We start from the raw sequence: 11795 nt of genomic DNA, 5'->3' as shown, positions 1-11795 counted from the left end.
CACACATAGGCCAAGAATCTAAAAGTCATACCAAAGAATTTGGTGCACCAGATGAATTGGTCAAATGAAAAGTAAACCAAATTGAGTAGTTGAGAAATTTCATGTTTGATGTTAATTTCGAACATAAATTGACAATGTGCATGACATTTCATTGTAGCCTTCAAATCCTATCACAGAACTTGCACGTGACGAAGGCCATGATGTGCATCACAATGGTGGAGGTATTAATTTTCTATTGAAAATAAAATAAGTAATTATTAATATAATTTAACATCTTTAATTGCAATCAGTGTAACCTTTTCTCAAATATTTTAAAGCATGTTGAACATCATGTTGAATGAGTGGAGCATGTTCCTAGTGTTTAGCATGTTGAGGTGGTAGCTGATCAAAATGTTATTGTACATGATGCAACATTGTTAGGTAAATAATAATGCATGTTAGGTTCTATTGGTTAATGAAATACTTGTAATGGTAAAAAAAAGTATACGCATTTCATTGATTTACTTGTTATTGTTGCAAACCCCCCTTTAGTGCAGCAACCTTGTACTCCTCAAACAAGGAGGAAGCATCATAATTTGACATCACAGAAACAAGAGAAGGAGAATGAGGAAGATATTGATGTTCCTATCAACCTTTTCCTTAAGAAATCTGAAAAAAACAAAAAAAAAAAGAAATGAATTTTTTAAAATGCTCTTTGATAAACCTTGTTTGATAAACTTTGTTGGATAATGAAAGAATGTTGTTTTAATGAATTATTTATGAATGTTTCATATTAATATTGAATCTTATGTCACATTAGTGAATATTTTTATGTTTTAATGAATTATTGATTACTATTGTGTATTAGTAAATTTTATGCCATATTAATGAATGTTATGTGATTGTATTGATGAATGAAAGAATGAAGTATGTAACTAGTTGTTAATGAGGAATTTAGAGTGATGTTAGGGGGAGTGGGGGTGAGGCCAGATGATCTTCCACCTTCACGTGGTTGGCCTTGTTAAGTAGAGAATATTAAAGTGTTCTCAAAACCAAGTGAAGCTCAAACAATTATTGCCCCCCCAATTGATGAGGGCCCACCATTTAATTTTTTTGAACAATACAGATTCATCAAAATTTCAACGAACATGCTGACTAGCATGTCATTGTGGGTATGACATCTTGGTTGCATGGGTGTGGAAATTTTGACCAATGTGTGTCAAACCTTTGACGAACATGCTGACAAAAATGTCGTCGTGGGTTTGGCATCTAGGTCGCATGTGTGTGGAAAGTTTGACCATTGTTAGTTAAAAATTTGATGAACAACCTACCTAATTGTCAAGGTCACTTTTGACCAATATGTGTTTAGAAATTTTGACCTTTGTCGAGATTGTTGAAATTTTGACGAGAAAAATACTGACGCGACTAATTGTGGATCTTAAAACTAATCTCAGTAGAAAATTTGACCAATGTTCATCGAAAAAAAGAGGTAAATTCTACTAGTGGATCATAAGTCTATCACAAAAAAATTTAATATATTTACTTTAATGTTGCTCTTATAGCACTCTAAATCTACCAAAATTTATATTACAATATCCTTAGAAGTCTATCATAAATCCTTCACTACATTTTCCTTGATTATAATGTAACACACACACACTCTCTCTCTCTCTCTCTCACACACACACACACACACACACACACAAAGAGCCCTTGATATCAAATATGTCTAAAATTCATTAGACTATGCATGTTATGTGGGAGAATATCCACTGCATGTCAAGTATTTGATAAAATATCTCAATCACATGATAGATTCTTTGTATCCCCATTTATCATTTGTCAAACAATAATTGGAACTAAATGTGATCTATCAAGAAATTAGTGGGTTGTATCATTGAAATTCTTAAGTATGAAATATGATAGAATTGACAATATAATATTAGTGCATAAAAAATTGCACGTAAAAAGCATGCTAGTATGAAATGATAAATGAAAAATGTGTAAGATAATCCTATTGACTAGGGATGCGTATTAATGTAAAACTATATATAGATGAATTTAAATATGGAGTTTGCACATTAACAATGAAGGTTTTTGTCAAAACCAATATCATACATTATTTACTTATATATAATTTCTCATTATATTCATCACATATGAGAAGATTTAATATAGATACAAATTCCTATAATACCTTATAACATTCCTATATGTATATTTTTTTACTTTATGTTTAACCCCATCTTTACAATTGTTCTATTACTCATCTATCATGTATTTTTGTTCTAGTTTTCCATTTTCCTTTTATAATTGCTCCATTTCCACCTGTCATTACTTCTTAGTTATTTTTTATGTCTTTATGTAATTTGGTATTTAATGGTATTTCATATCTAACCATATATAGCTTTATTTTACTTCATTTCTTTCAATACACTTGTATGTTCATCATGTTCATTTTTTGATATATGGGGTATTTTCTCACTATCTACTTTTAGTTGGTGTATGTTTATGGTAGCAATGTGGTGTTATATTATGCTAGAAGGTAAATGCAAATAAGGAGACTAGAAAGATTCTTTATCAAGGTAGTATAGAAAGTGTAAAATATAGAAAAACACCTTGCACTTGTATAAACATAATAATGCACACATGTACACATACCTAGAGAATGCGGACAAGAAAAGAATATGGATGATTAATAATATTGAAACCATGTTAGATGGAACCATTGACACCATCAAGTTTTGGATTAACCATATAATTCATTTTAAGGTATCATGTGAAATTATAAGGTGAAATATTGAACCTAATTAAATAGGAAGGGTTGTCTCATCTCTTATGAAAACTAATGAGAGTGGATGAATCATTATGTCATTACATTAATAAGTCAACGTACACTTCTTGACTTGTCCTGATATTATAACACATACATCTTATCAAGATGTATATGTGATCAAGCTTCTAATTAATTTATCAATAATTTTATTTTATGGTATGATTATCTTAGTGATATCTGTCACACTTGTATTGATATCATGTATGCATCATTTTGATGCAATAATGGGGAAATATGCTTATATCTAGAGTACTATGATTTTTCAACAAGTGCATCAGTCAAATATATTGTGAAGTTGGTACCTTATCTTATCTTGCTACAATGAACTTTGAGGAGTTTGGACAAAATATTAGATAAGGGTTATCTTTTTCTTATAAATGATTCAATATGATTCTAGAATTACATATGTAAATTTTTATGGTTCCCATCATTGTTGAAATGGATGGATGGGGTATTTATAGTTCTTCCCATATTTGACCTTATTTTATTAGGAACAACATTCTTCTATATACCTAGTAATGTTGCAAGGAAGAAGAGAATAAAAGAATCCACTCCTAGCTACCCTTGCTAGAGTTACATGTGGAAGCCAACCAATATAGGAGAAACCACAAGAAATTATATAGATATCAATGTTGAAATGACGAGACAATATTCATTTAACATGCTAGGCATAAGGCCTACCTAGTTACAACCATATACAATTAAAGTGCAAACAACGAGCTTAGGAGATTGGGCTTACAAAGCCAAAACTTATTGTTTTCTTTCTATCTAACTTAATTGTACTTTTCCTAATCCTAGATCTCTAATTATATAGACAACAAGGCTACAAGTCAACCTGATAGGTAGATTATTATAAAATATAGGTCTTTCCCCAAAGGATAATAAGAGACCTTACAAAAAAGAAAATAATATTGGATGTAGGGAAAGATATAGGTCCACACGTGATCAAAGAAGAGATTCCTAAGTGAGTGGAATGCGATGTTGTCAAACAAAAACTCATTGAAGCCAAACTTGCAAGTTACTCGAGCTACCAGGAAATAAGAACGCTTCAAACAAAGAGAAGGATAACTCCCACAAATGGTGGAATTAGGTTATATGAGCTTAGGTACATGATCCATGATAGGTCCATATTAAGGAGCTAACTGTGCATAAAGAGAAAACACAAACAACAATGATCATTCATCAAATAGAAGACATGAACAGTAAAAGGAAATCTTTTTGGTTGATGTGAGATTGCCAAAATACCTAATATGTTCACACATCAAGTAATAATGAATGATTTTGTTGAGAGGTAAACTTGAAATCCGATGTAAATAATAGAGTCCTTATGACACATGTCTGAATATATATGTGATACTTTTACTATAAAATTATAAGTAAATAAAGTGAATTATCTATGAGATTATTTGTGTCTCATATTATTTTGATCTAATGTATACATGAATGGTTGAAGGACAACTCACGTACACTTAATGTTTTTCTTGTATGCAAACCAACCAAAATCTATAGGAACATGGACATTGTATATGATACTATCACAAGAGAAACTACAATGAGTTGTGAACCCTTAGTTGTCATTTACCATTTGACCCTTAGAATGTTATACTTTAGATAGATGTGTGAGCTAACTTCTACGACATCACAACTAGATTTGAGAGGAGTACACTACGAGGACATGGGTAAAGGAAAATTATACTCTTAATCAAACATCATCCTATTAGTGATTGTGTGATTACTAAAACAATTTTACTTATGAATCACTTGCAAGTAAGTTTACTATTTCTCTAGTGTGACAAAGGTCAAAAAGCATGCTTTGTAAAAACAAGTTTTTTTACATCACCTTTTTAACTAAATTTTATCAAAGCACCCAAATAATAGGTATTCAGAGCTACCCAAGTAAGGTTGGATTGACTATTTTCAACAACACACAAGTACTAATGTCAGGATGTTTAGTATATGCATCAGTATATCCACAAAATCAATGTGTTACTAGTGTGGTCTCATCCTTGATGTTTCTTTATAATATGTAAAGTTGTTAAGCTTATACAAGTTAGGCATAATATAGCCATTAGCCTAGATGAGGAAAAACCATAAAATATTTTGATTGTGTTTATCCAACCATAATATTATTCCACATGTTTGGACCAAATCTAATAAATGTGTAATCTAGTTAGATTTTATTGATAACATCTAGGTGATATATTCTAGGAGCTAATTATCATATCCTAGGTTGAGTTGGCATTCAACAATGTATCATAGATGATAGATGTCAAAAGCTACCACATAATAGGTTGGATTGACTTTTGTGAATACTATGTAGAGTTTGATGTCATGATCTAAAAAGATGGTGTTTAGTGTGTTATATACACTCTTGTCAATACTTACATGTATAGTACATGTTATTGCACTTACATCCTTGCAAATTTTGAAAATTAGCATGAAATACTCACCTTTGTAATTGATTGTGAACAAAGAAAAGGAAGAGACAATTTAATGTAGTTTGGGACACACTGGTTTGCATTTCCTAATTTTCAACTTATTATAAAGAGATTATGTGATAGTGAACCAAGTGACAAGCATGCGCATTTAGTCAGGTTGCATCCACTCCCTATTTCTAGTTAGTTACTATGTATGTGTTCAATACATATATGATTTGATAACTATGTGTGTATGCATGATGTATATATGAGTTAATAACTATATGGTTTTGGGTTCATACATCACGTCATTGAAATCATACTTACATTTGTCTTGGGTATACTTTCTATCTTTTTATTGTAAATCAATAATGTTATAAGTGTAGATTAGTTAATGGTTGAATTCAAAAAGAGGTTGGAGATATCATCCTAATTTACTTTTTGAATTATTTATATTGTTGAATTACAAACTATCAATTATCTAGTTTTTTTGAGTGGATACAAAGGTGGGGTCAAAGAATTAATTTCTCAAGTAGTAAGTATGGGTCTAGGGACATGTAAAGATATAGAAAGCTCACTCGATCTAGTGTAGAAATATAATATTGTAGTATATAGTTACTATCACTAACATGAGTTGGTAAGGTATGATAAAAATGATGAAGAAAAGAACAAGAATAATAACAATAACCAAAGGTGATTATTGTGTCTCTTTACAAAAAAGTAATACACGTCAAGTTATTAGAAAAGAATAACATATCCTCTTTTACATAAAATTTCCCCTTAATATATCCAGAGTGGGTATCTATATTATGGTTGTTAAATTTGATAGTAATAGGCATGATGATTGTGTATGCATTAATTTAGAAGGCTCATTGTTTATGGGAAAGAATAGAATCTTTATTAAGAGGTTGACTTTGGGCTTTAGTCTTGAGAAGGAATGCATTAATGGAGTCTTCATTTGGGTGATGCTTTTATAATGTTAACACATTGAGCACCTCAAGGATATAGCTCTTTTTAGTAATATTAGCATTGTTGACCTCGTGACCACTTCCAAAAAATATTTGTTTTCTAGATTTTGTGTGTTAACAAACATGGTTAAGGTTCTACATTCTCTTTATTTTTTTCTAATTTACTTATATAATCCAAATGCTTCAGTTGTTTACTGATTAAAAAAAAAAAGTTCTACATTTTCTCTTTGCATTGTTCTCTAAATTGGGTCATCCAGTTCAACATATTATCTATGAGGGCTAAATAATCTTGTGTCAAATATGTAATCTAGTTAGTCATTCTACCTCTGAGTGCTAGACTAAAAGGAGGTCACCAAATTATTGAAAGAAAATAGACAATAATGTGTACATTCATCCTTAAAATGGGTGGGTTGATTGCTAGATGTTTGAGGCTCATGTGGTCCTTTGGCGTCTCCCCCTTTAGTGAGGCTTGTGAGAATGGTCATGTGGGATTATAACACGATTAATAGGAATTAGATTGTTGGACCAATCTGTTGAGACCTAGGTAGAACAAGTTACTAGCCCCACTAATGACTACTAGCTACTAACTTTCAAGCCTTTCAATAAAATAAAATTAGAGCCTAATGGAATTCTTCATAGATTCCTTTAGGATTCTCTTGAATTTGGGTTGGCCTTCTAACAAGGATGGCCAACTAGGAAGGATAAATGCATCATTATATTATAGGAGGATATTTAGTAGGTCCAAAGCTTTTTTGAAATAGTTTATTCTAAAATTGTTCAATTTGATTGATTTTTCATCACTCTTGACCTTCTCAAGGTGTAATGTGAGTGTTGAGGGTTGTTTCTAACCCCTAATTATATGTTGTATATTGTTGTTGTTTTTTTCTATGGTGGTCTTTATTGATATGTTTTTTATAAGGCTTTGGGGTACTTTCAAAACCAACTTTTTAACCTCAATAAAAAAATTGATAATAAAAATTATTAGTTGTTTAAGGATCTTTGTATTGCCATAAGCTTCAATAGTCTCTTGGTATTTCGTTTAGATTGTTGGCATCCCATTTCTTCTTATGATCTTTAAATCTCATTTTCTTCTTTAATCTATAGTTTAATTATATCCTTTTAATGCATATATATCCTGATCATTTTAAAGATATATATATATATATTTCTACCCTAATTGAATTTGCTAAAGAGAATCTTCAATTGATAACATTAGTGTGCTTTTTTTTGGGTGGGTGGGAAGGGAGTGGTGGGGGGCTGGCGGAGTAAAGCTGGTAGAATAATATTGACTTGGACAGCATCCAATTCTTATCCTACAAACTCATTAATGCATTGAAAGTAAAAAGTATGAGCCGTGCATGAGTAAAGTTGAAAAGATAGATTCTTTGAATTCAGTGGTATTGTACCGTATGAAGTGATGAAAGGAATATGCTTATCATTTCATGGAAGACAGCTTGCTGTAAATCATGCTTTCACCAAGACACTAGGCTTTCTTATTTCTATATAGACCAGACAAAGAAGGAGGGTATGTTATTCCTCTCTAAACCAGAGAAAGAAGAGGGTACATGATCAATTAAATAGACTCAAAAATCTGAGCTAGAACTTCTCATTACAATCCTGGCCGTTTACAATCAAGAGTTTATGAGTAAAACAACTCTGTCCACTTGCCTTCAAGGACAAATTGAAGTTAAAACCATCAAATAAATCCAATTGCAAAAGCTAGCATTCCCCTGATTAAAAAAGATGCAATGGGTAGCGAGAAATCCCTTTAGTTTGAGCAAAGAGAAGTCCAAAAATGTCAATGAGAACAATGAACAAGTAAAACATTCAGAGCCTCAGCTTCAAGAGGATCCCATGGAACTCCTTGGCAGTCATGAAGTACTTGTTAAGATTCCTAGAGCAGTAGCTCATTTGGTAGATGGAGAAGAAAGTATTGAATTGGGTAGTGGTGAATTCACTCTAATCAGGCTTCTCCATGGAAACACAGGATTAGCCATCTTAGCCAAAGTTGGAGATGATCTAAGTTGGCCAATAACTAGAGATCAATCTGCTGTTAAAGTGGACTCCAGCCACTACTTGTTCTCAGTACCTGTGCCAACTGTGGAGGAGGCAGCGGAGCCTGCTAAATTTGGCTCTGAAATCTTGAGCTATGGAGTCAGTTTTGAAAGGAAAGAAGGGTTGGAGTTGCTTGACAAGTGCCTTGAGAAGCATGTTTTTTTTTCCTGCCCTAAAGATGGTGGAAAGATGGGCAGTGAGAGAGATATAAATTCGGAGGGAGCTTATTGGGCTAATTTGGCTCCAAGAGTGGAGGATTATAATTGTAGTTTGGCAAAGGCTATAGCTTGTGGGTCAGGGCAGATTATCAAGGGGTTGTTTCAGTGTAGTAATGCTTATTCCTCACAGGTGCAGAAAGGTGGAGAGCTTGTGAGAAGTGTGACTAAGGCCAAGGAAAGGCCTTCTGATGTTAGGGCTAAAAGGAATTCAGACATCAGTCCTCGCACTAGGAGAAACATCAAAAGGTAAGAAACTTTTGCTTGGGCTTGCATTTGTTTTTAAAATCTTGTTTATCATCAAATTTCAGATATAATCCACTTATTTGTTATATATATGTATATGAATTTAATAAGGTGATTTTTTAAATTTTATTATTTTAAAATTAGATATGTGGAAACAGTTTGAAGTTTAGTGTTAAGATACGAACTACAATAGTGTATTTCATAATTTATAAATTAAAAAATTTAAATTGTGTAACTTACTAATTTAAATAGTGATCTAATATAAAATAGAAGATATATCTTTTTATGTAAAAAGTATAATTAAAATCAAATTGTTTGACAATAATTAATAGAAATTATATTAGATGGATATTTAGAATGGAATTTAGGAATGATGTTTATTGTCTTTATTAATATATTGAAATGTTCGTGAATTTGGATTATTTTTTTCTACTTTTTATTATAATGATCTTTTTTGTAATTTTAATTCATTTCAATTAAAACCATAAAAAATCAAATATAATTGATTAGATATTTTATAGTAGAAAACAGATCAAAACGTCTAATTATTTGCCTACATTCTTGGCAACAAAGTGATTAATTTTTATTAAAAAGGAAGTATATATTCTACTAGGTGTAGTTTAGAGGAACAAAACATAGAACTTAAAAGACATTTGTAGAAGACTATGGCAAGACACCATATCCCGATACAGAGCAGATGTATGATCCAAACCAAAATCCAGAAAGAAACACCCAAGCATAGACTTCAGAACTGAATAATAAGACAGTCAATAAGTAAATCAAAGATTACATCTATATTTATATGATTCAGTGTCCTCAAAAACTATGCCCCTTAAATAAAATTTGATATAATCATACGTAAAAGACTCCACGAGCCAGAAGACTCGAAAAACTATATAACAAAAGATTATCATCTTATATGCCTCTCAATTCAAAAAATAATCATAAAATTTTAACAACTTCAAATTCATAGAATGTCTCAATTTAAAAGCATGACCTTTAGCATTTGGAAATCAAATTTTTTAAATGCCTCATTTCAGTAAGTGGAAGATAATATAATCTAAACAAAGCTGATTAATTATGTATATCAATACAAAAGAATTTACCATCTCTTTTGATATATTAAGTAATCAAATTATTTTAAAATTTAAAAAATACCTTCATACCATTGAACAGTTGATTGTTAAGAAAGAAAGGCCAGTATATTCATCTAAAAAGAAATTTAAACATATGTAATTTTGTTTTTATCAGGGTAAAGAATTTGTCAAAGATGAGTGAGAAAATGAGCAGTAGTGTGCTGAAAGGGGTGATAACAGCAAGTGGAGCTGTTACAGGCCCTGTGATAACATCCAAAGCAGGCCGAAAGTTCTTTGCCATGCTTCCAGGAGAAATCCTTCTTGCTTCATTGGATGCTATCAGTATGTTAAATGTTCTCTTCATTGTGTATCACTTTACATTACAAGATGTAACAGATCCTGAGTAGACTCTTGTTCTGACAAGGACTAATATATTCATTTTGTGAATGGCAGACAAACTTATGGAAGCTCTTGAAGTGGCAGGGAAGGATGCTTTGTCAGCCACTTCTGATGTGACCTCTGAAATTGTTGCACATAGGTGAGAACAGAAAAATATTAATATGTTAAAGAAGTTTGAATGGTGTAGTAAGTTAAGTGGGCTTGATCTTTAGAAATTTTTATGATTAAGCATATGATTAGTCTTGGCATAGGTGACCTTTAAGGATGTAAGGCTTCACCTTTATTAACATCGCCTGAACTCAATAAGCTTTAAGCACAGTAATAATTCATTTAGAAGATGGATTCTTGTCAATTACTATTCATAAAATGTAGATCAATTAATTCAACTCAAACACTGTTGAGCTGAATCTGAATAACAATATCATAATAAGCAGTCCAAACTGTCAAATTAGTTTTGGCATGCCATTTGTTGGGCCTAAATTGAGGCAAATAGACACACATTGACATAAATGATGGATTTTGGTGTTATTTAGATGAACAAACTTATGTGTTATTTATAAAGCTTACTATATTGTTATAAAATGCAATGCAGGTTTGGAGAAGATGCAGGGGAGGTGACACAAGAAGCTTTTGAAGCTGCAGGGCATGCCCTTGGGACTGCAATCAATGTAGTCAAGATTAGAAAGGCCATCAATCCTGCAACAAATGGCAATGTATCAGCCTCTATTATAAAGAATTCATTCAAAGAAATTAACAAGGCAATCAAATGAGAAAGATTGAAATGGGTAGTTGAAATTCCCAAAGAACAATGGAAGATGATTCATAGTTCTGAACAGAATCGTTTCATTATTACCTCTTATTCAATCAAATTTGAAAAGCATTTTTTCTCTAGTGTTAGATTCATTTATTTTGCATTCCTTTTGCTCAGATTGAGTATATGAAGATATATAGTTAACGTATAGGATTCTTACATGGTATTTCTCTCCAAACATCATCATTTTACTCATAGCAAAACTTGATCTTTTATCTGTTTTCCTTCCAAACTCAATATTTTTCATCTTAAAAAATAGTCTTGAAAACTGAATCCATTGGCTGGCAAGGTCAAAATCTTTTCATTTTAGTTTTATTAATGAGTTGAATATGAGATCTGAAGTGTCATTTAATCAGTGCCATAAAAAACAATCAGTTTTTTGAAGGTTTTGGTTGGAAAGTTCTTGGGTCTTTGGTGGAAATTAAAAAATAAATGGGTGATCAGATCAAATCTCTATTGGAAACCCTTCTTTAAACTTTGACCAACAAAAAATAATTGGTTTTGTGGAAGACGATTTAAGTTTTCTTGTTTGTTCTAAAGGGAACAAAGATATTATCTTTAGAACTGTCCTATATTTTATGGGGGCACAAAGGTTAGATTTGACTCATTGGTTCATAGACTTCAACAGAGCAGAAAATATATTCCGTGAAATCTTTGATTAGGTGAAATGTTTTTATCTTTCTCTTCTTTGTGGGTGTAAGAAAACTTGGCAACAAAGAATATAACCGTTTCCACATAACCCATAATAGATCTGAAATAAACACGGAATTAAAATCCACATGCAAGAGGATAG

The 11795-nt window shown here is 31.6% G+C and overlaps 1 protein-coding gene across 1 annotated transcript; it reads left to right on the top strand.

Annotated features, from left to right (window-relative positions):
- The first annotated feature begins 7732 nt into the window (after positions 1-7732).
- LOC149555874 (senescence/dehydration-associated protein At3g51250-like) lies at positions 7733-11082 on the top strand. The gene is made up of 4 exons (XM_089829977.1): positions 7733-8719; positions 9968-10134; positions 10246-10330; positions 10784-11082. Exons 1-4 carry the CDS (start codon positions 7944-7946, stop codon positions 10959-10961), a joined length of 1206 nt encoding a protein of 401 aa, XP_089686103.1. The 5' UTR covers positions 7733-7943; the 3' UTR covers positions 10962-11082.
- The last annotated feature ends 713 nt before the right edge of the window (positions 11083-11795 follow it).

This window comes from Cupressus sempervirens, chromosome 5 (genome assembly GCF_028749045.1).
Source record: "Cupressus sempervirens isolate cs-2001-9-10 chromosome 5, ASM2874904v1, whole genome shotgun sequence".
Taxonomy (NCBI): domain Eukaryota; kingdom Viridiplantae; phylum Streptophyta; class Pinopsida; order Cupressales; family Cupressaceae; genus Cupressus; species Cupressus sempervirens.
The sequence above is the reverse complement of the archived record's forward strand: the minus strand, read 5'-3'. Positions and strand labels throughout refer to the sequence as shown.